This window comes from Lepidochelys olivacea (assembly GCF_965140295.1).
Source record: "Lepidochelys olivacea isolate rLepOli2 genome assembly, chromosome: 14".
In the NCBI taxonomy this organism is placed as follows: domain Eukaryota; kingdom Metazoa; phylum Chordata; order Testudines; family Cheloniidae; genus Lepidochelys; species Lepidochelys olivacea.
The window spans coordinates 2161173-2185577 of NC_140424.1; the positions used below are offsets into that span (position 1 = coordinate 2161173).

Sequence of the window (24405 nt, forward strand, 5' to 3'; positions counted from 1 at the left end):
CCTGGCTAATAGCCATTGATGGACCTATCCTCCATGAATTTATCAAGTTCTTTTTTGAACCCTGTTATAGTCTTGGCCTTCACAACATTGCAGAGACGAGACAGGTTCTTTGTTTCTTACCACCAGGTCCCCAAAGCGGGGTGTGAGTATACTAATCTAGGAGCTTCCAAAAAGCGTGCTACCCCAAGGATTGTATTATTACCTTTTGGTTCTGTGATATGGAGCTTTTTGGACCTTTTTCACATTTTAATAAAAGTCTCTAAGGCTGTGTGAGTGTGCTTGCCATATACTCTGAGGGTCCTTACAGGATTTTGAACTCGCTCCATTTAATTCTGTATAGCCTCATTTTGGGACAAGAACCTTATTATCTTCTGGTCAGATCAATTGATCTGGTCAGAGCCTATAATAATATTAACTTCTAAAAATTCCAGGCAACAAGAGGTCTAGCACAAGGCCCGTGTACTGCCTAAGTCCAATTTAAATCTATGGCTTAAACAGGACTTCATTGACTTCTTTGGGCTGGCCTCTTTCACAAGCGTGAGCTTTACTAGAATTAAGGCTCCTGGGGTTGGTGGGTGGGTGAGGTCACTGGTTACTTTTTCACCCAAAATAGAGAAAGAATGGAACAGTGTTGCTGTTGATGGCTTGCATGGTGCCTGTGCAGGGCTGCTGCCGTAGAATCATAGAAATGTGGGGCTAGGCGGGACTTTGAGAAGTCATTTAGTCCAGTCCCTTGTGCTGAGACGGGACCAAGTAAACCTAGACCATTCCTGGCAGGTGTTTGTCCAACTTGTTCTTAAAATCTCCAGGGATGGGGATTCCACAGCCTCCCTTGGAGGCCTATTCCAGAGCGTAACTATTGTTCTAGTTGGAAAGTGTTTCCCCGTATCTAACCTAAGTCACCCTTGCTGCAGATAAAAGCCTATTCTTGTCTTACCATCAGTCGACCTGGACAACAGTTGATCATCATCTTCTTTATAACAGCCTTTGACATATTTGAAGACTGTTATCAGGTTCCCCTCAGTCGTCTTTTCTCAAATCTAAACGTGTCCAGTTTTTTCTTTCCTCATAGCTCAAGTTTTCGAAGCCTTTTATCACCTTTCTCGCTCTCCTCTGGACTCTCTCCAGTTTGTCCACATCTTTCTTAAAGTGCGGTGCTCAGAACTGGTCTCATTACTCCAGCTGAGGTCCCACCAGTGCTGAGTATCTTTGCAAGCTGCCTCTGAACAATAGGGCCTGCCAGAAGCAAAGGAGGGGTGGGGTCTGGACACCAGTATTATTTATTACTGCATGTGTATTAACCATAGCACCTTGGAGCCCTAGTCACAGACCAGGACCCCATTGTGCTAGGCGCTGTACATGCACAGAGACAGTCCTGCCCCAAAGAGACTGCAATCTAATGAGAGGAACAGCCTGATATCTCCATTCATTAAATGTCTTGTCGTCCTAACTGCACCCTTCTCATTTATTATACAGCGAGACAGTATGTCTATTCGAGCCATTTATTTCCATTAGAGACATAAAGGGTGTGTGGTAATATCTGTCATTGGACCAATTTCTGTTGGGGGGAGAGACAAGCTTTCAAGCTACACAGAGCTCTTCCTCGGGTCTGGAAAAGATACTTAGAGCATCACAGCTCAATACAAGATAGAATATGTCCTGACTATGATGCAGAATTAAGGGTATGTCTACACAGAGAGAAAAACCCGTGGCTGGCCTGTACCAGCCAACTCGGGCTCACGGGGCTTGGGCTGCAAAGTTGTTTCATTGCTGTGTGGACTTCTTGGGTCTGGCTGGAGCCCAGGCTCTAGGATACTCCCATCTCGCAGTGTCCTGGAACAAGGCTTTGGCCTGAGCCCAGGCATCTACACAGCAATGAAAGAGCCCTGCAGCCAGAGCCCCATGAGCCTGAATCAGTTGGCACAGGCCAGCTGGGTGTCGAGTTGCTGTGTACACATACCCTAAGAGACCACTCGTGGTGAAGTGACTCATTAACACCTCTGTCGTAGGATGAAAAGGGGTGTGAGTGTATTACTGATTGTTATACCATAATAAGCCATAAATCCCCGGGAGCAACGTGTCTACAACAACGCTGCATACCCTTATTTCCATTGTCACTTTGGTTCCCGTAGGGACCGCAGTGCAGGTTCCTTGTACAGTCTCTCCTTCTCCAGTGTAGCAGGTTGGTGAGTGAATTGGTAGTTGGAGAGGGTATGCTTTCTCTCCTCCCCGCCGTCCCCCAAGTCTCGAGCACTCTCTGGATAACGTTCATAAGGAGCAGCAGGAGGAAAGTCTGACTTGTTTCAAGTAGGGAAAATAGGAAAATATATATACGTTTTTTAAATTGCCCATGCCATAAACTAAAAATGCAAGCTACAAATAAACACTGCAATATCAAGTGCTACTCTCCCCACCCTGACAGATAAATATTGATTAGCAATTACATCTCGCTTCCTGATCTCTCTGAAAGTGAAGCCATTTTTCTACAGACAGCAAAAGTTGCAAGTGGTGTAGTCTGGAGTGAGTTGGATGATGCTAATCCCTTTCCAGAAAGAGGAGAAAGGAGAAACCAATCCAGTTTGAGGATAGCAGCCCATCTCCTACAAGCCCACAGCAGGTAGTTCTCATGAGTAGTTCCTCTACCCTGAGCAGCCTAAGCAAGCTGTCAAGGTTCCTCCCCCACTCTGAACTCTAGGGTACAGATGTGGGGACCTGCATGAAAAACCTCCTAAGCTTATCTTTACCAGCTTAGGTCAAAACTTCCCCAAGGTACAAAATATTACCCCCGTTATCCTTGGAATGGCCGCTACCACCACCAAACTAATACTGGTTACTGGGGAAGAGCTGTTTGGACGCGTCCTTCCCCCCAAAATACTTCCCAAAACCTTGCACCCCACTTCCTGGACAAGGTTTGGTAAAAAGCCTCACCAATTTGCCTAGGTGACTACAGACCCAGACCCTTGGATCTTAAGAACAATGAACAATCCTCCCAACACTTGCACCCCCCCTTTCCTGGGAAATGTTGGATAAAAAGCCTCACCAATTTGCATAGGTGACCACAGACCCAAACCCTTGGATCTGAGAACAATGAAAAAGCATTCAGTGTTTTACAAGAAGACTTTTAATAAAAAATAGAAGTAAATAGAAATAAAGAAATCCCCCCTGTAAAATCAGGATGGTATATATCTTACAGGGTAATTAGATTCAAAAACATAGAGAACCCCTCTAGGCAAAACCTTAAGTTACAAAAAAGATACACAGACAGAAATAGTTATTCTATTCAGCACAATTCTTTTCTCAGCCATTTAAAGAAATCATAATCTAACACATACCTAGCTAGATTACTTACTAAAAGTTCTAAGACTCCATTCCTGTTCTGTCCCCGGCCAAGACGACTACAGACAGAGCCTTTGTTCCTCTCCCTCCTCCCAGCTTTTGAAAGTATCTTGTCTCCTCATTGGTCATTTTGGTCAGGTGCCAGCGAGGTTACCTTTAGCTTCTTAACCCTTTACAGGTGAGAGGAGCTTTCCCCTGGCCAGGAGGGATTTCAAAGGGGTTTACCCTTCCCTTTATATTTATGACACAAGCGCATTCCCCTGAAGCCCCAATTACTAGCACAGGTGTCTGTTCTGGGTGAACAGTTGGATGCCAGCCTGATGTAATTAAACTTAATAACTGCTGTCAGCAGTTTCCTGAACGGTCCCTGCCTGATGCATTGGGCGGAGTCAGTGTGTCTGTAATTCCAGTGTATACGTAGTTCTGAATCTGGAACCAGTCTCTGTTCACAATCCCTGTGCTGGCAAATGAGGCAGATGGATTTGTTGTTTCTCTCCTTTCATTACATAGCTCTAAGTCTGTCCCTCCTCCAGCTTGACATGGTGCTTTGCAGTCGCTGTCCATGTCTGTCCACATTCACCACTGCTCTCCCGTGGTGGTTTGTGCTTGGCTACCTGCGACCCAGCTGTATGCTCATTGGAGTGACAATCAGAAGCATGAGATGGGAAGATCTTTGTTTTTTTTCCCACCTGCTTGAGTTTAAAACCAGCAGACACGGTGAATCCAGCCTGGGTTTGATCATTTCGACTGGCAGGTGGGTGAGGAAGCAGCACAGTTAGTTTTGGAAGAGGTCATAAGACGATCCTCCTCCAGGAGGAGCCTGGCTTCGGGGAAACCCACAGATAACACACTCTCACTTTCAGCTAGTACATCCCTTCCATTGCTCCAACGCTCCAAGCACTCACCAGAACCGTTATTGTGTGTTGTGGAACTGACCGTTTTATTTCGTATTCTCAGGTGGGGGGATCGAACAGAATGTGTAAAATTCTTTAGTCTGAGGCCTGTCAGAGTGACACTGCCCCTTCATGGTAGCAGCCTTTAAACCTGTTCTAAGAATTTTTGTATCCAATTTGGTTTCTTTATCCATAAGAAGAAGGGGGAAAAAAGGCCTTTCCTGCCTACACATGGCTCCCTGCTTACATTGCCTGGACCCTCGATTTCACCTTCCCCGAGGAGTGAAAAGCTCTAGTAAATACAGCCAGCTGTAATAATGGAGCAAGTGAGAAGCTGGCAGGAAGGCTTAGACGGGTCCTTTTCAGAGCATCATCACAGTCTACATATTATACAGAACTTTTCATTCTGCAGGTTTCCCCCAGAGACCTTTACCAACCATAGATACAGGGACTCCCGTCCTCACTCAGGAAATGCAGCAACCTCTGAGCTGGAATATATATAAAACAGCCGTTCTATACCTGCAAGAGTGTAGGACATGAAGTAGGGAAGAGTAAGGTATTCACTTAAAACAGCAGTGCTTAGGTCAAATGCAGTTACCTAGTTCAGAATTTGGTTAGGACTCTCCTAGTTTTAAGTAGTTCACACAAAGCATTTTCCTTCTCTCTGAACTAAGGTAGGATTTTATTTTTTTTTCCTTCCAGTTTCCCTTTGTCTTTAAAATCAGAAAGTGATAGCATAAGCAAGGATGTTTTAGGGGCTGGGGTTGGAGTATGACAGAGACGGACTAGTTATTCTGTCTCTACCTACAAGCGACAAGGGGTTTGAGGACATACCAGCTATGTTAAGGGAAGCAGTGAATACAGGATTTCTCCACTATGAGTAAGCGAGGATGTTTGTGTGTTTTTTTTACTTCCCTACATAGAAAAAGAGAAAGAGGAATAAGAATAAGAAGAATCCTTCTGACTCTGGGCTGCAGGACTCTTTGACCTCTATAAGTTCAGCACCTTGTAGTCTGGACTCTTCTTTGAGCTCAGAATTGGCTGGTGCAAAAAATCCAGCACAAGAAAGCCAAATCCAAGAGAATGAAGTGGCCAAAGCAGAGGCTGATTCATCTCCCTGTAACAATGAAAGTCAGATTAAAAGTGACCGTTCCTTATGCCCCTTGGGAAATGAGGGTCAAAGTCCAGAGACGATTGTGGAAGACAATCCCAGCAGCAGTGACACCATTCACCAGTCAGTGCAGAATGGTACCAATGATGAGCTTGCTCAGCCTGCAGGCTCCAGAGCCACAGAGGAGAAGATGGAAGATGAAAGTTCCCCAAGTGATGGACAAATGGGCAGAGAAAATAAGGAATCTGCCAAGAAGGAAAATGAGAGCAGCCCTGCTGAAGTTGGCCAGCCTTCAGGAAATAGATCAGATACCCAGACATCAGGGGGAGACACACTGGCTTCCAAAGAAGAGGGAGAGAGTGTGTCCTTAGGGCTCTGCTCCACTATGGAAGCACCTGTGAGGAAGGATTCAAATTCTGATGCAGACCATCAAAGTCAGGAGAAGAAAGTCTCCTTTTCTGAAGCTGAAACAACCCAGAGCAGGAAAGTCGAACAAGAGAGGAAGCAGCAAGCAAGTGCTCCAGTTTCAAAGGTAAACTGCCAAATAACCATGGGATTATGTTGGAATAAGTTTCCTTCTTTTGAACTTCGAAATGGTGACTGCGGTAAAATGAACCCTGTTCATTTCTGCCAACCCAGTTGAACAGCCTGAGGGGGTGGGGAGGAAGCAGGGGGCGCTTTGATGCATCTTGCCAGTCTGTTTGCACAGGCGTATCTTACATCTGTGAGCTTCCCTATTCACCTTTGGTTAGTTCCAGGATGGAAGAGTTGCCCTTAGTACAAGAATAACTATACTACAGCAGTCCAAGTGCCTCTCCATTGCTGGAGGATTTCCTTGGGGTTAAAAGTCTTATCCTCCCCTCTCCAAAGCCCCCCTTGGGTTCAGCTTTATCTCTGAGCAGAACTTTATTCAGTGAAATGAGATGTAATTTTCAGCATTGCTCTTGTCAGTTTTGTCTCTGTTGTTAACGAAGCGTGTACAGCTGGTAAATGGCTCAGAATACCTGTCAGTTTTTTCCCCGTAGAACCTGAAAAACGCACTGTGTTGAACTTTATCTCGTGGTTCAGTCCCCCCGTCTCCCTCCATTCCCCAATCTCACACCAGTGCTCAGAACAATCCACACACTACAGAAATGCATATACATTGCCTATGTTGCTTCATTATGCCAGCTTTACATCTCCTCTGAATGTGGGGTTCAGTCCCAGAATGGACTGGTTGAATTGCAGATATTTTCTCTTCCTTTATACCCCCTCCTCCAGGAACCTGCAACATGGTGACTTCTGCCAGCCAACATTGGCGTTAGATTCCATGTAAAACCTGATCAGAGCAATCTTGCAGCTCTGGCTGTTAGACTGGTCAGAAGATTCACCCTCATCTCCTCTGGCCCTGTAGAGTGACGAACTGACCGGTCTTTGGAACTTAACCTAGCCCTGGTGCAGAACACTAAACACAGGCCCAACTGAATCAGTTTTGAATTGGTTTGTTTGACATGCAACATCTTACCTTAGATATCTCATGCCACCTTGAACAGATCTGGTTGGTTTCTATTAAAGTCATGTCTTTGAGGTGCACTGCTTTTGAGTCATTCTGTGCATTTGTGTCACAGAACATGGAAGGGGAAGCCAAAGGAGCCCCAAGAAAGGGGACACCTGAAGAAATGGAAAAGAAGACAAATCAAACAAAGGCAATTGAAGCTCCTAAAAAAGATTATGCATCAGCTGTTACAGGCAATAAGAAGGACAAGAAGCAGCAGAAAAATCAGGAAGCCAATGAAAATAGAATTAAGCCATGGTAGAGTATGCCCTCTTTTTTTTTAAAGCTGTTGAAAGTGATGCGGCTCAGCCAGTAGCGGGTACTGGGTAATTGTAGCTGGGTACTCTTCCATTTTAGCGTAGACTAGGCTTAAAATAAAAGCTTCCTAGTGTTTGAATTATTCACAACTTTGCAAGCCAAGTGGTTGATTTTTGTGTGGGGGGTTTTCTGCTTTTGCAGTTCAGTGGAGTTACGCTGAGGGGAGGGGTTCTCCTATTGGTGTAGGTGATCCTCCTCCGTGAGAGGCGGTAGCTAGGTCGACAGAAGGATTCTTTCATCAAACAAGCACTGTCTACATGGGGACTTAGGTCAGCTTAACTACCTTGCTCAGAGTGATGTAGTTGGGTCTGTCTAATTTTCTGTTGTAGACCAGCCCTTAGATTCAGTGAGGTGGAAAGATACGAGAAAGGAGGAACTACAGAGGAAGGGTTCTCTCACCAGCAGTGCTGAGATTACAGGGAGGAGGCAGTTGCTAGATGTGCAAGAAGGTAATTAGAGAGAGACAGAATCTATGACATAGGCGGGCAGTGGGTCCATGAAGAGAGTCGAAAATAAGCAGGGTAGTTTTTTCAAGTGGATTTTTCAATGAAACCAATAGGGACCCCGTGAAGTTGCTTGAGGTGTGATGTTCTGTGATCAGATTTCTTGGTACATGAAAAGGAGTGGGCAGTAGCATTATTCTTCACGTGCAAGAATCTGGAGAGCTGGGACTTGAGGTATCCAAATAGAAGGGATTGCAATTGTCAGGGTGAGAGTGGATGAAGACACTGGTGACTGTTTCCTTACAGGCAGTCAAAGCTGTGGCAAACAGCAACATTGTTGTGGTTTGGTGGTGGACAGATTGCAGAGAGCAGGAGATAAGGGAAAGAGAAATATGTCAGGGTCAAGAATGATGGAGAGCAACGTAGGGATATAGGAGGAATGAGAGTTTTTTGAGGGTGCTGCTTCATCAGAAGTGGTCTTACTGTATTTCATGGGAGCAATATTTTGCCTCCAAAATGTGGGTATATAATCGCTGATGTGTAATCCGAGGTTACGTCTCAGACCGTTTCCCATCAGACAGTGACTGGTTAGGTTACAGGAGTGTGTTCTCTGTCAATACCTGGCTATAGAAAATTTCTTATGCCTAATTTTTATCTTTGTATGTAATGTTCACTTTGCTAGGAGAATACTATGTATTGGCCTTCATATCTGGCCAGATGTTGAGGAGTTTGCACTGAAACTTATATTAATGCAGCTCATGGATATAAAGTCTGCTGCAGTTTCCACGGTATGCATCCGATGAAGTGAGCTGTAGCTCACGAAAGCTCATGCTCAAATAAATTGGTTAGTCTCTAAGGTGCCACAAGTACTCCTTTTCTTCTAGCTACAAATAAGTAAACAAACAGCTCTTTGCTCTCATGCATTCATTTTTTTTAAATTACACAAATATTTAAATAGTATTTTAACTTTATTTTCTCTGTCATTAGTCAGGTGAATCTTGGAGAGGGTGTCACAGTGTATTTCCATGCAATATTGTCTAAAGACTTTAAGCTAGATCCTAATCAGCATAAAGTGTTCATCAGGGCACAAGGCATTTCAGGATATTTGAATTGGGAGGATAACATCTGTGAGTTGACCTGCACAAAGTAAGTACTTTTCTGTAAGTTCCAACACTGCTTAATTTTAATTTAGGCCTCTTATTTTAACTACCTGCCTCACAATAACAAGAAAGCAACAGATACAGGTGTGGTATTTTGTCTCTGCCCTGGCTGTTGTAATTTTTCTTACACAGCCCTGTTTGGACTAGGAACAAAGGTACTTAGCTAATTCAACTTTTAAAATGCGGCACACCTTTAGATTTAGTGTAGAGACCGTTTAACATCTTCACAATCATGTTAGTTGGTGTTAAACTGTGTTTACGCTTGATGGGGATGTTTCAAGTCACATTAGCTGAATCACATTTGCTAACTTGACTTACAAAACACATCGTTTTTCTTAGTCTAGACAGGGCCTGTGATCTGTTATCTGAATAAGGCTTGGCAACATTCATGCAGGATAACATCAGGGCCTTGTCTCTTAAAATGTGGACCTAGGCTAATATTTCATTTAGTACTTTGGAAAGTATGTTGGTTTTTTTTTTTTTTCTTTTTTCCTGCTTTGAACCTGCTGTGTGATTGTTTTATTTTCATGGAAGTGGGGCCTTTGAGCATGGTGAGACCAAAGCCATGTATGTATCATTATTATGGAGGCACCTGGTAGTGATTCTATAGTTAAGGTCGCCTTTTAAAATGGCGATTAAAATATGGGGTTTTTCCTAAAAGGTAGGTGGCAAGTCAGTCTGGCATTTCAGTTAGTTAATTAGGTCCTTTGAATTTTCTAGGTAGTTTTTGTTTGGTTACCCATAGAGTTGCCAGCCTTCTGTCACCACCTTTAACCATCCTCCTGCACACAACCCTTTATTAAACTACCCTCTCACAACACAACCACCTAGTCGCCCCCTCCATCCCCCCATCTATGACTGCTAGTGTTATAGAAAAATAATGTAGGGGTGAGATGTGAAAGGGGCAGAGTTAAGGTTGTGGTAATGACAAGGTGTGTGCTTGTGTGTTGAAGAGCTCATGATATATACTGTTAAGTGCTTTATCTTTTCAGTTCTTTGTAAATTTGTATTGTATATGTGTGTGTGTGTGTGTGAGAGAGAGAGAACCCTAACTACTTCACAGTGATGTTTATCCTTTGTTTGTATGACTGCAGCTCCTAGGAGCCCTAGTCAAGGACCAGGACCCCAGTGTGCTAGGTGTTGTGCAAACACAGAACAAAAACATAGTCCCTGCCCCAGAGAGCTTGTATGTGTGTGTGGGAGCCACAGCTGAGGAGGGAGAGAAACCAGCACTATAGAATTTAAAAGAAATATGCTGATTATGGGTCAATCAAGAAGTATTTGCTAGGCGAGTGAATATGTTTATATACCTAAAATAAATCATAATAGCCCATTGGATGGTTGAGTGGTATCATAAAACTGCACTGTGCTCTGATGATATTTAGGCCCTCCTTTGGGAAAAGGGAGCAAATATGAACTGTCTATTTGTCGCATTTAATTTCTGTTGCTGGGTAGGGTGCTCATTGGCTGAATTCATAGTTGTGCCCTCCTCAGCTGTTTAGTTGGGTATTGGGGCAAAATATCAAACATATAACGAAGAGGGGGATCATTTTAAGTCTTTCCCCTCTTTTTAAAAATTGGCAGTTGGGGAGGATAGCAAGTGCTAGAGCAACCAGTGTCTGGCTTGCCTATTGTCCGAGCTTGCTGCCACTGTTAAGCTGTTTTGTATTGAACAGGGTCCTGGGAGAGCACGGACTCCTCATTGAGGGTTGTGTGACTATTTCCAAGGACAACATGAATAAACCACTTCCCTACAAATACTGTATTTCACGTGGCAAGAACAGAGAATATGAATTAATTTACAAACCTTGCCCGGAAGGAGTGGTTGTGAATCGCTTTTTACAAATACGATCTAATTATCTAAGCTCGGGAGGTAAGGTGATTTCCACAGTGTGTGACTGTTTAGTCTTCATCATGGGGAGGGATAGCTCAGTTTGAGCATTAGCCTGCTAAACCCAGGGTTGTGAGTTCAGTGCTTGAGGGGGCCATTTAGGGATCTGGGGCAAAAACTGGGGATGGGTCCTAGTTTGAGCAGGGGGTTGGACTAGATGACCTCCTGAGGTCCCTTCCAACCCTGAGATTCTATGAATAATTATGCATGTTTAGATACCTCGTATTTGCCAGACGATGCTGATGATAATCAGCCTTATCAGTGACACCCAGGCAAAAAATCCATGTGAGAAAGCTTGGGGTGTTGTGTAGAAATATGAAAGGACAGACTTTGATGAAATCATCAAACATAAATCATTTTATCTTTAATGCCCTCTGATTCACACATTTAACAACACGTATATCTGTATGTATGTCCTATTTATTGAAACGTAATTGCTAGTCAGTGCTGCTGCCTTTGAGGTGCCAACATTCCAATAAAAAGTTGTCACTCCAGATGTGACAGACTTGATTCCTGGAAGAGCTTAGAATCTAAATGGAGAAGTCAAAGAGAGGGTGGGAAGGGAAACACACACATAGAGGGGAAGTGACCTGTGGCCAAGCTGGGAACAGAACTCAGGCCTCCTTCATCCCACTCCATTGTCCTGTGCTGATCTGCTCCCAGGTATGTGAGGCAGCAGGGAAACTGCTTCTTGTCTTACAAGTTAAATGTGTTTAAAAAAAAAATATTATTTTTTTTAAATTAGATTGGCATCAGTATGATGATATAGTATGCACTAGACCTCCTGATACTTTGGTGAGACGCTTTAAGAGTTGGGCTGGATGGGATGATCGGAAGAAAAATGTTGAGAGAGGGAAGCAGATAGCAGCAGAAATTATGCTAGAGACCATCTTCAGCATCCTCACCACATGGACCGACATCAACATGAAGAACTTTCTCCACCAGTTGCATCAGTTTTACATAGTCACTCAGAAGCCAATGGTGTATGAGGACGAGCCGAAGGAATGGGCATCGCTAGAGTTTGGAGAAAAGCAGGTATTCTAATTACGTTTGACAGTGTATTGGGAAAGAGGTTGAAATTCAGTTATTAAATATGCAATTTGAACTTTGCTGTTGAGATCCTTAGTCTGTTTTGCCTCCTCTGATGGAAGTAATGGATAATTTTCTGTTGTGTGATGGGGTGAGTTGTCTCCCTGAACTTTTGGCCTTAGTTGCAGTATGAGGTTTAGTGCACCAATACTTGCTCACCAAGTGGAGCCAGAGCATGGGGTGTGGTACTTGCTGGGATGGCTGTAATAATGTTGATATTTAAATTATCACCACTGTGCACCTGAGTTAACACCCCACTGAGATAAGCCGTACGGCTCCTATCTCAGAGCTGTTGTTCCAGGCTCTTTGTAGACTTGGACATCTCTGTGTCGATTACACTTGACTCATGTTTGTGCGGTCATCTTTGCAATTGAAACAGCTAGATTTTTTTTTTTAATTAAATTTTGAGATCTTGAGCACAAGATATTGGCTTCAGAGAGGTGCCAGGATTGCATATAGACATGTTCTGGCTGTTTCCTGAGTAAAAATATTGGTAAACAATTTTTTAAAAGTCTTTGCTACCATATCTTTCTTTGGCACAGTAGATTTTCTCTGTGCTTATTTCTAGTCCAAGCCTGACCCACTCTGGGTTATGAGGATATTGTATCCTGAGTTCTCACATCGGACTGAGCTAGATTAGTCTGGATTCCTTCTGGACTCCATAATCTGCCACCAGGAGTCTTCACAGAATACTTCACCATCTCTTTAGGGTTTAGAGCTCTCCCTCCACAGATCTTCCAGATAAGGAAGGTGGATGAGGTGGGAGTCCAGGCTCTAACCAAGTATCTTAACTTACTTTTTCTGGTGAGTTAGGAAAGTGATGGTTTTAAAATTACTTTTTTCTTCCACCATTCACCTGTCTTTGGGATCCCTTCCCCATCTGAGGCCTAATCCAAAAGCCACTTGAGTAAATGGAAAGAATCATTTATTTGAAATGGACTTTGGGTCAAGTCTGTATTCCCTTTTTATTCTTTCCCCCTAATAAAAGGGCTAGATGTGGGTGGCTTTCTTTAGAGCTTAGCAATGCTCTTCCATTTTGTGTCAGAGAGAGGGTTGGTAGATAACAATTCCTCTCACTGAACGTGCTGCCTAAGCTGCATTTTTAAAAAATCAAATATGTACACTTATCCTAAAGGCAGACCAAGGCTTGAAGGGTTTATCCATGCCCAGTGAAGCAATATTTCAAGTCAGACTTGAGGGCCTGGTATTAAATGAGGATATTGATATAACAGGCATCACGGAAACTTGGTGGAATGATGACAATCAATGGGACACAGTATACCAGGATGCAAAGTATATAGGAATAATCGAGCAGGTTGGTCTGGTGGGGGTGTTACACTATATGTGAAAGAGAGCACAGAGTCAAATATAGTAAAAATCTTAAATGAATCAAACTGTTCTATAGATTCTCTATGGATAGAAATTCCAGGGTTGAATAGCAAGAGAAGAGCAACAGGAATATACTAGCGACCACTTGACCAGGATGGAGACAATGATTGTGAAATGTTCAGGGAGATTAGAGGGGCTACAGAAACAGAAAACCCAATAATAATGGGTTTATTATGATATCGCCATATTGACTGGGACTATGTCCCTTCTGGAAGGGATGCAGAGATAAAATTTCTAGACACCATTAATGATGGCTTCTTAGAGCAGCTAGTCCTGGAACCCTCAAGGGGAGAGGCAATTCTTGATTTAGTCCTAAGTGGCGCACAGTGTCTGGTCCAAGATCTGACTATAACTGAACCACTTGTAATAGCGAGCACAATGTAATTAAATTTAACATCCTTGTAGGGGGGGAAATACCAAAGAAACCCACCACAGTAGCATTTAACTTCAGAAAGGGGAACTACACAAAAAGGAGGAAGCTAGTTAAATGGAAATGAAAAAGAATAGTCACAAGAGTGAGATGCCTGCAGGCTGGATGGAAACTTTTTTAAAATACCATAATAGAGGCTCAAACTATATGCCTACTCCAAATGAAAAAAACTGTAAGAGGACCAAAAAAATGCCACCATGGCTAAGCAACAAAGTGAAAGAGGTGCTTAGAGACAAAAAGGCATCCTTTAAAAATTAGAAGTCAAATTTTACTGCAGAAAATAGAAAGGAGTATAAACTCGGGCAAGTCAAGTGTAAAAATATAATTAAGCCGGCCAAAAAAGAATTTGAAGAGCACTAGCAAAAGATACTAAGGCCTGATCTATACTACACAGTCAGCTTGGCATAAGGCAGCTTACATCAACCTGATTATGTCAGTGGGCGCGCTACAGCCTTGTCTTGCTGATGTAAGTGCCCTACTACACCAATGTAACTCCACCTCCCTGAGAGGCGTAGGGCTTATGTTGGTGTAGTTTGTGTTGACAAGACAGCCAACAGCTGATCTGTCTATTTCACAGCTTCATGTCAGAGCCCAGCTGCCCCCAGCTCCCCACTTCCAGCCAAGCTGCTGCCCAGAAGCTCCCCACTCAGGGAGCCGAGAAGCCCAGGCAGCCGCTCCCGGTTGGGAGCGGGTAGGTGAGAGCTGGGGGGTGGAGACAGCTGGGCTCCCAGTGGGCAGCTGCGCAGAGGGCTCTCAGCACCCTAGACTGCCCACCTTCAGTTGGTGAGGATGCGCACGACCGTCCGAAGGAGGGTAGTGTGGACATCAGCCACCACAGTAATTACTGTGGTGGCTGTAAATTAACCTAACGTAGGTTGACTTAGGGCTGTAGTGTAGACCTGCCCTAATGCAAACAGCAAAGTGTGTGTTGTTTTTTTAAGTACATCAGAAGCAGTGATCCAGTGGTTTTAGTGTATTTGGACCTTCAAGAAGTCTTTGACAAGGTTCCACACCAAAGGCATTTAAGCAAAATAAACAGTCATGGGATAAGAAGGAAGGTCCTCTCACTGATAGTAATTGGTTAAAAATACTAAACACAGGGTAGGAATAAGAACGGCCACACTGGGTCAGACCAAAGCTCCATCTAGCCCAGTGTCCTGTTGGCCAACAGTGGCCAGTGCCAGGTGCCCCAGAGGGAATGAACAGAACAGGGAATCATCAAGTGATCTATCCCCTGTCGCCCATTCCCAGCTTCCAGAAAACAGAGGCTAGGGACACCAGCCCTGCCTATCCTGGCTAATAGCCATTGATGGACCTATCATCTATGAATTTATCTAGTTCTTTTTTGAACCCTGTTATAGTCTTGGCCTTCACAACATCCTCTGACAAGGAGTTCCACAGGTTGATTGTGTGTTGTGTGAAAAAAATACTTCCTTTTGTGTGTTTTTAAACCTGCTGCTGTATAACTGGGTTCAAAAAAGAATTTGATAAGTTCGTGGAGCATAAGTACATTAATGACTATTAGCGAAGATGATTAGGGATGCAGCCCTATGTCTGGGTGTTCCTAAACTTCTGACTGCCAGAACTGGGACTGGAAAACAGGGGATGGATCACTCAATAATTGCCCTGTTCTGTTCATCCTTCGGAAGCATCTGGCGCTGGATACTGTTGAAAGAGAGGATACGGGGCTAGAGGGACCATTGATCTGATCTAGTATGGCCATTCTTCTGCTCTTGGACATAGAAACTTTGAAGTGGTGCCTTTAGGAGCAACAGACTCTGGAAGGTTCAGTTCTGGTGGTGTGGAAGATGGCTTTATCTAACCCATGTCACTTCGTCATCAATCTACAATGGTCAGGCATGAAAATCCAAACATGCCTTTCTAGCGTCATAAGCAGCAATAAACAAACCTTTGCCCTGCAATAAGACAGTCATCATTGATACCATTGGATACCGTTCTGATAGCTATCTGAGGAATAGTGGGAAAGAGATAGTGATGACCCCTTTTTAGGGGAAAAAAAAAACTTGATCAATGCAGTTGGATTATGTGCCTTTTTAACCCCTTTCCCTTTGTTTTAGGTGAAGGAGTTACTGGTGGACTACTTGAGAAAAGTAGCTCAGCCATTTCTTGATCGGAACAGTGCTAACGCTCCGCCCAAGGATGTGACAGTGAAGAGCCGGTTGGGACTAGGGCTGATCAGTGTTGTATTGGGTGAACACTATGGACTTCCAACAAACAAAGAGGATCTGAGTCGAGTATGCAGCCTTCTGTGTTTGGAGCAGAAGCCACAAGAAATCCTACTCCAGGAAATGAATCATAATAAGGCAGTGTTTTCAGTGGTTTCTTAGTAGGTATTTTATTAGTTTTGGGGTGTGTAAGGTGAGGGTGTAGCATTTAGTGGATGTGTGGAATGACTAAACTTATGAAAATACTTTTAAGCAGAGGCAGCCTTTAACTATGTATATTCGTCTTGCACTTTTCTTATCTGGATTGGATGGAACTGAAGTGTGTATCAGTCAGCCAGGTATGCAGAACAGTCATGCTGTGGTATTTTTAATAAAAACAGAAACTAGCTTGCTAATTCCCTCAGAGTTTTTTTAAATCCTCTCATTCATTTGGCGTGGGGCTTTTTTGTGTGTGGAAGATGTTTTGGGGGCTTGAGGAAGTTGGAGAGGGGAGATCTGAGATAGAGTGGCTATATGCATTGATAACCACAATGGCATGCCCAACTCCCAAATCCACCCAGAGTTTGGTTGCAGGCTGGAGGAAATTTGGCACAGACTAAAATCATTTTACAGATGGCCTGAAGATGGTGTGGAAGTTTGTTTATTTACCATCTGATTACATTCTCGGGTGCTGTATTCTCCCTCTTCCCATTTCTCAGCATTTGTTGTCTGTGAAAGTCCTTTGATGATTAGTTGAAAGACTCATTTATTTCTTCTTAACTGCCTTCTGCAGAATGGTATACTCAACCACTGTCTTCAGACATTTCCCTCTAAGGAACACGCTTTCCCAGTGCCTTCAAGCTGGCACTTACTGTATGAGATGTTTCAAATAGTTATAGTGATCACAGATGTGTGTAGTAAAACCTTGCCTCTGTTTTTCAGTTGTAATATTGGGACAGGAGGCATCAGTTTCCACAACTGTAGTCCTATCAGCAGATTTTGTGAAGTGAGAGACAAGGTTACAGCTGCTTTCTAGTCCTTCACTTGTACGCCCCTTCTGAGGAGGTGGTTGCAAGCTGCTGTAATAAAATGTCATTTGTAAATATGTACTTGCTCAGGCAGCACCCCTGAGATTTTTACTTTTGTGCCCAAAACTGTGTGACAAACATATTTACTAGCCATTCCTAACATGGATGATCTCTTATCCATTCTAGCATGAAACAGTACTTGAGCCGCTTGTGCCAGAGATGCATCGATGAGCAAGTTGACCAATGGGTGTGTATCCTCCCTGTTCTGCACTTTTTCACTCCTTCCTTTGACTCTGATGAAGGCATGATGGTGGATAGTCACCTTAAATCTGAAGAGATCTGGGCAGGACTGGAAGGTCTTCTATTCTTTGAGTTCAGGAAGAAACAGGAGGAGTCTTATAAAAAGTGAGTTTTCCAGAGTTACTTAGTTTTTGAAGTGCTTTATAACTGATGATGTCCCCGTTGCTTAAAAGTCTTGGCTGCTTAGCTCAGTTAGCTAAACAATATACTACATCACCATTGGTGGTTTGGGGTATATGAATACATCTTTTATTCTTATTAATGTTTTAGGCTGAAAGTCCACGAGTGCACCTTACCATATGGGGAATATAGAAGAAGGCAGAGTATCCGCATTGCGTGCATGCGTTGAACTGAATGCTGTAAGCTTGGTGACTGTGATATGTAATCGTGCATGTGTGGAGAAATCCCGATTTTTTCCTAGGTTCTTCTGTCAAGGTTGCTTTAAATCTCATGTGACCGAAACATAACCCATTAGACAGATGTCTTAATTTCTCAAAGGATTTCTTTCTTAGTGCTTAACTCAAGCATCACAAATGTACATTCTTAACAATTTCAGATACTTTTTGATGAGCTCTAATTAAATAAAGAGGCTTAAAAGAAAGAAAACGGTGCATGAGTCATTATGACATGTGTAAGATGTTGAATGTAGCTGCAGTGCATGCTGGAATTATGTGTTTTCTGGGGTTTTTTTAGTGCTGCGAGCAAAAGCATGGTGTCTTACAGTGCGTAGTAGTGTAAAGAGGCTGCTGCTGATGTGAAATCTCCAAGGAAGGGCAGGAGGAGCTGCACTCCATGCTGTCAAGGGGATGAACATGGCACTATCCCTGTTAAATTGAGTGCCATAGTGGTCAATCCAGGCTCTGAGCAGACTTTCCCTGCTTGTGTGAAAAGTTAAATGCTGTTTAAAATGTCTTTCATGTAAACCACTAGTAGCCAGATTCTGTCTCCCCCTCCCTCCTTTGGGCCCTTTATATTGCTCTAGTGCAATAAAGGAGTGAGAAGGGCCCCCAAGGGAATTCCTTGGTGCGGGAGCAATATGGGACTGATATATGCAGCCCAGGGCTGCAGTCCTTTTTCAGCTCCCAGCATAGGGGTGTTGCAAGAGTGGGAGCAGGGAATGGCTGGAGCGTTCTGTGCTCCAGCAGTTCTGGGCTGTGGAGCAGCCCATAAGCATTCAATAAGGCTGCCATAAGTTAGAGCAGTTTCCCAGGGTCCCAGCGCAGAATCTGGCCCAAATATAAAAGCACCTATTTTTGGAGAGAGAGAGAGAGTGTGTGTGTATGTTTATGAATAGTATGTCCTTTTAATTCTCCCTGACATCAGGTTTGAATACAGATGACACCAGAGTCCAAAGGAGATGTCTCTTTTTGTTAGTTTTTCTGTGTTCTGTCCCAGTCTTCTGTATAATTCACAGCCCTCCTCCCCCATTTTTCTTTTTCTTTCTGTTCAGCAGGGCCCTACTGCAGCTGATGAAAGGAAAGAAGCACTTGATAGAAGTAGACAGAACACTGGTCAGGTCGTGGATCAGCTTGCTGCCTCTGCAGGACTTGGCAGAATTTTTGACTGATTTATCTGTTGAGCTGTTGGACTGTCTTCTAGGAATTTATCACAGGTTGCAGAACACCAAGATTACATTGCGCAGTTCGGAGGTTTGTCTTCTGACTATTTTAACCAAGTAATGGTAAAATCAATTGTCTCAGTGAGAGTTGGGTGCCTAACCTGTTTAGGAGCTTTTGAAAATCTCACTAGGCAGCTATTTTCAACTTTTGGCACCTAAATATCTTTGAAAATCTGCCCCAACTGCTTTATTGGGAGTCATTTCTGGCTTATATGGACTGGGACATAAAAGGGTTGGAGAACATTATTTTCTTAAAGTATTGAATTTCCCCTCCAGGCCTTATGATTTGAATTGGGTACTGAGAATCTAGCTGGTGTGTGGAACAAATCAATTTTTGATATATTATTCTGCATCTGTCTGAAAAATGTTGACCTGTAGTTCAAATGGATATATGTTGCTCACTGTAAGATTGGTAATTTTTGCATTTGACATGCCACCTTTTGGTGTGTGGTTTTTATTTATTTATTTATTTTTATTCCATGTCAGTACTGATTACAGTAGATCTGTATTCATATAAAACAGGACAGTGGATAAGCTAGTGTAGAAAACTTACATTTACAGATGTAAATGATGCATTGTTTATGCAAATCTATTTAGCCTTGGCAGAAATCATAATAAGCTGGACCTTCTCTGGAGTTGCAAAATGACTGAGAATATGGCTGCAATTTGTGAATATTAATTTGCAGGATTTTTAAAAATGATTGTTGCAGCCAGTGAAGTTAGGGATAGTACTATGTACAACTTTTCATTTCGTAGTTCTCAGAATGCTTTGCAGGTGGGGAAACTGAGGCACGGAGAGGGGGAAATGATAAAAGTTTCTAAAAACCTGACTTTTGAGGAAAATTTTAAAAACTGAGTATGTTTAGCCTTGAGAAAAGAAGACTGAGGAACAACTTGATGATAGTCTTCCAATATGTCAAGGGCTGTTATAAAGAGGACAGTGCTCAATTATTTTCCATGTCCACTGAAGGTAGGACAAGTAGTTTTGGGCTTAATCTGCAGCAAGGGAGATATGGGTTTGATATTAGGAAAAACTTGCTAACTATAAGGGCAATTGAGCTCTGGAACAGGCTCCCAAGGGGGGCTGTGGAGTCCCTGTCATTGGAACTTTAAAACCAAGTTGGACAGACCCCTGTCAGGGATGGTCTAGGTGTTCTTGGTCCTGCCACAGTGCAAGGGGCTGGACTCGATGACTTCCTGAGGTCCCTCCCAGCCCTACATTTCTATGATTCTATTCTATGAAGTGACTTGTCCAAGGTCAGCCAGCAGGCCAGGGGCAGAACCAGCAATGGAATCAGGTCTCTGCAGTCCCAGTCTAGTGCTCTAACCTCTAGGCCATAATGCCTCGGGGACATTCCTGCCCCTGCTATGTAATTCAGAGGAAAAGATGAAGTTTATTGTCACACATTTGAAAAGGTTAATGAAAACTGCTGAATCTACTTCTTCCTCCTGTTGGATTTACCTTATGGGTGTAATTCAAAAGTCAGGGGCCAACATTTTCAGAAGTGATGATTAATCTTTGGTGGCTCAGTTTTTGTATGCTGAACATGAAAAACCTAAAGGAACCTGGTTTGCAGAAGGTGGATGTTTAGAATGTTCTGAAAACCAGGCCCCTCCAAGGTTTCTGAAATTGGGCACTAGTGATTACTGAAAATCCCACCAGGATTTTTAATGTTATGTATTGTGTCCGTGATAATTTGGATTAAAATTAAGCCCTTAAACCTATATGTTTTCTCTATATTTTCTGCGTTTACAGTTGTCTGGGCCAATTTTAGGACAATTGCTAGTGCTGTGGTTTAATTTTTGTGTCTTGCTTTCGCAGATGATAGAGAAACTTTTAGAAACGCTGTTGCATGTCCTGGATCGTAATCAGCACAGGTAAATGAAAGGCTTCAATACACTCTTCTTAAAGCCTAATTCCCCTTTTGTCTTTGAACTATGCCTCGCCTGCGAAGTGAGGTTCTATCTGGAACAGTTTAGCTCTCTGACCTAACCGTAAGTTGCCCATAAAACCCCCTGGTTCTTTTGATTTTTTTTTTTTTTTTTTAAATTCTCCTTCTCTTTTGATAACCTGAAAGGATTTGAAATGTCCTTGTGCTTCAGAAATACTACACTGAGAAATTTGTTTCATTTCTTTATTCTCCTTAATTAGGATGCTGCAAGTGAACTCTTGGAAATCCTGCTTGCATATCTGCCTAAAACTTCATCAGATGATTTGCCTGAGAACAAAAGAGTTAAAATATTACAAGTTACCTGCTACTAATGCTGAGATCATTTCAAGGATTTCTAGATTAGAACCTTTGGATGTGAGTGCTAGATAAATAATAGTATTTGTTGTTTAGAATAGATGTGGGACGGTGACTGTATTTTTATATTGTTTTCTAGAGCTCATTTTGATTGATGTAAATTGTCTCTACTTAAAAAAAGCCCAAAACCTGTAACAAAACTGCTTTCCAGAATGACACACGACCATGTAATTACTTTGATTCTTCTGACCTTTTCAAAATAGTACCTGTTCTTCTGAGATCCAGCTGCATAATTTTGTTTTTGAAGTATAAACTACTTTATTTAGGGTCTAGTTTTATACTTCTGTAGCTTTTTTCTCTAAAATATCACTTTCTAACCTGCCTTGTGATCCATATCACTTCACTATATAGATGTTCATACAGTTTATTTTTATGTCGCTTTATGAGCCTTGGTTTCATTCTCCCAGTCTAGTTGGGGACATTGCAGAGGTAGTCTCATAGTGTGATTTCCTTTTCACTTTTTCTCCCCATCCCATGCTGTCACCTAAGTTCCGTCAGGCCAAGGAAGGAGACCAGTGAGCACTCTCGAACGTGGATCTTCCAATCCTCCTCTCTCTTGTACTCCACAAGCAACAGGGTTTTGTTGCTTGGGTGGTGCTTTAAAGCGTTATGTTTTAGACCTATAATGCATTATGTTTAAACCAGAGGTATATTGCTCTGCTGCTTAGAATAGTTTTTTTTCTTTCCTGTATAACAGGGTTCAAGAGACAAAACCATGCAGAAGATTCCAGTGATAGAAGTGCTCCAAAGAGCTCTGTCAGCCACCAGAAACTGGTTTCGGGAGGTGTTAAAGCAGTACTTACTGCAAGGACATACCGATTCATTTGTGACATTCAGGTTTCCTGATGAACTTACGGTTTGTGTTCTTGAATGTAGCACTTTGGTACATCCCTCCCTAGACGACACATTGGGTTACGCTGGTTAGTTACACCAACTTTTTGGTGGGTGCGACTGGTGCATCATTGAGAGGGTATAGAGCAGTGGCATCCAAACTTTTCAGCCTGAGGGCTGAAGGTATGCTTTCAGAAATGTCAAGGGGCACCAATCAGTACCTGGGGCCAGATTCTGTCCTTGGTGCACTCAGTGCTGCTCCAGGAAGCAAAAGCTACCCACAATTAGCCCAGATGGGAATCCCTCTGGCATGAGGGAATTCTCTGGTCACAGAGCCAGTTTGATCTGCTTCCTGCCTCTCCTCAGAAGAGGCGTGTCTGAGGCAGGGAGAAGGAGAAGCTAGACTGTGTTGTGCTCTGGCTATCCTCAGGTGGCTTATGGTGTCTAGGGAACGCTTGTCCGCTGGCACAGGTTAGAGCAGCTCCCCACGCTTCCCTAACCGGAGCTGTGGCAGAGAATTGGGAAGTTGTAACTGGGTGCTGCTTTGGTTTCTCTTCTTCCCCTCTCCTGGGCTGTCCTGAGTGGCTCTGTGGGAGAGGGCAGCCATGCTGGGTGCTCTCTAGCCTCTTTCAAAACTATTCAAGCTATCTTGCTCTCTTGGGGCATCCCACAGCCTTTCAGGTGAACAAACAACAAAGCAACAAGTTACAGCCCCCTGATTTTTTGCCCTTGACAACAGTCAGCTTCAGCTACAGTAGGGAAGGGACAGTAGCTGTTCAGAACACACCTGGCTCCCACCAGAGCTGTTTCTGCAGCTTCAGGAGAAGTAGGGCTCCCTGCCTCCTCCGTGCTGTGATGAGACTGACTCAGACTCTTATGTTTAAAAATGGTAGGATGCAGCTGAGGGAGCATAGACTCAATTCATAATCAAATATAAACTTTCTTAAGAGTTGCCTTGGAGGGCCACAGGGTGGACATTACTGGTATAGAAGATGAGTGACCTTTTCTAATCACTCTGATTTCTTTCCCGGATTGCTTTTAGTTTTGATTGCACTCTGTATTCATTTTTATTTTTTAGGTATGGAACCAGTTTGTGAGGATAAGCTTTCCTGATGAATGCTTCACTGAGGAGTGGAAGAAAACTTTACTTTCAGTTCTGGAAGGGAGAATTAAACAGGTACCAAGAAACTGGAGATTTCATTCATTACACGTGCGTGTCTCTAAAGCTCAAGGGATAATAGCTAGAACCTATTGAACCAACCCTTGCATATTGCTACTAGAACCTAAATTGACTTAAAACATTCGGCTCTTTGCATTGGCTTGTTCAAATGACTATAACCACTTCTGTTATAAACAACATTTCTAAAGGGTCTATGAAATTGGGCATAAACTTTTGCTATGTTGTCGTCCTGATCTCTTCTGTATTTCTGCTGTCTCATCTCTAGCAGTGGCTATTAGCTGGTGGTTCAAAGAAAACTGGAAAATTTGGACAGGCTAAATATTTTATTTAGTTCTGTCAAAATGAGGTGTAAAATATTTTTGTATCTACCATTATTATTTATTATTATTGTTGTTTATTATTGTATTTGTGTAATGGTAGCACATAGGAGCCCTGTTGTGCTAGATACTGTAAAGAGCCATACCGGGAGGAAGAGACAGTCCCTGGTCTGAAAAATTTACTATCTAAATCGGTAAGATCACTGTGCTAGGCAGGAAGTGATGGCTGCAGGTTTCTTATACTCGTCATGGCGTTCTGAGAGTTCATGGTTAGAAATATTTCTGTTAGTAGTAGTTTAAAAATAAGTTGTAATTACAAGGGACATTTCCAGCCCACCTGTTGACCAACTTGCGTGACTCTGTGTGGACTAGGATGAGCTGGTTCCTGGCTTTAATATTAATTTTAAAACTCCAGAGAATTTACAGTCAGCATTTTGTGTGACTACTGAACACCAAAAGCTGTTCGTTCTTGTAAGCCAACCTTCCCACAAAACTGAAACTTGATTATAATTTTTTGTTTATTCCTGTGCTGTTGGGGTCCTGAATGCTACATTTCCATTAAGAGGCTCCTTCCTGCCAGTTTTCAGAAATGTCAAGTTTAATTAAAAATTTTATTTTTAAATTTCTGTTTTTACACGGTGCAGCAGTGGTGTTGTCAGCATGTGAATCTTGTGGGTGCTTCACTGGAAAAAAACAGAGGCGTTTTTCTCCCAAGCTCCTAAACGCTTAAAACTCGACAGCTTTATGTGGAACTGATACTTACCCAGAAACCTGCTTTGGAGGGATGGAAACAGATTTAATTATTAAATATCAGTATATAGTGAAAATGGCCAAATATTTCTTTCTCTCTCTCTCCATGCCACACCTCTCCGCTACCTGTCACATCTAGCCAAAAGGAAATAGTGGAGTGCTGGTGGCTGTATTTACTCCTATTGGGAGCAGAGTAAATAAATAATAGAAAATTGACCTTTTCATCTTGTGGTTTTTTTTTTGTTTTTATTATTATTGCCTCAAAATATTCCCCTCCCTCTTCATGTTTTCAGAGGACACAATCTTAAAACATGAA

At 42.8% G+C, this 24405-nt stretch overlaps 1 protein-coding gene across 5 annotated transcripts in view; it reads left to right on the top strand.

Moving 5' to 3' along the window:
- The window catches only part of RNF213 (ring finger protein 213), a 91441-nt gene that overhangs the window by 12892 nt on the left and 54144 nt on the right, over window positions 1-24405 (top strand). For 4 of the 5 annotated variants that reach the window (XM_084646960.1, XM_084646961.1, XM_084646957.1 and 1 more), the window contains 12 exons: window positions 5153-5872; window positions 6948-7132; window positions 8623-8781; window positions 10472-10668; window positions 11432-11721; window positions 15673-15941; window positions 16974-17192; window positions 18538-18736; window positions 20528-20583; window positions 20858-21011; window positions 21709-21867; window positions 22921-23019. In XM_084646960.1, the coding sequence (XP_084503086.1) occupies window positions 5153-5872; window positions 6948-7132; window positions 8623-8781; window positions 10472-10668; window positions 11432-11721; window positions 15673-15941; window positions 16974-17192; window positions 18538-18736; window positions 20528-20583; window positions 20858-21011; window positions 21709-21867; window positions 22921-23019 (2706 nt within the window). The remainder of the gene's footprint in view (window positions 1-5152; window positions 5873-6947; window positions 7133-8622; window positions 8782-10471; window positions 10669-11431; window positions 11722-15672; window positions 15942-16973; window positions 17193-18537; window positions 18737-20527; window positions 20584-20857; window positions 21012-21708; window positions 21868-22920; window positions 23020-24405) is intronic. The other variant, XM_084646958.1, reaches the window with a different exon arrangement.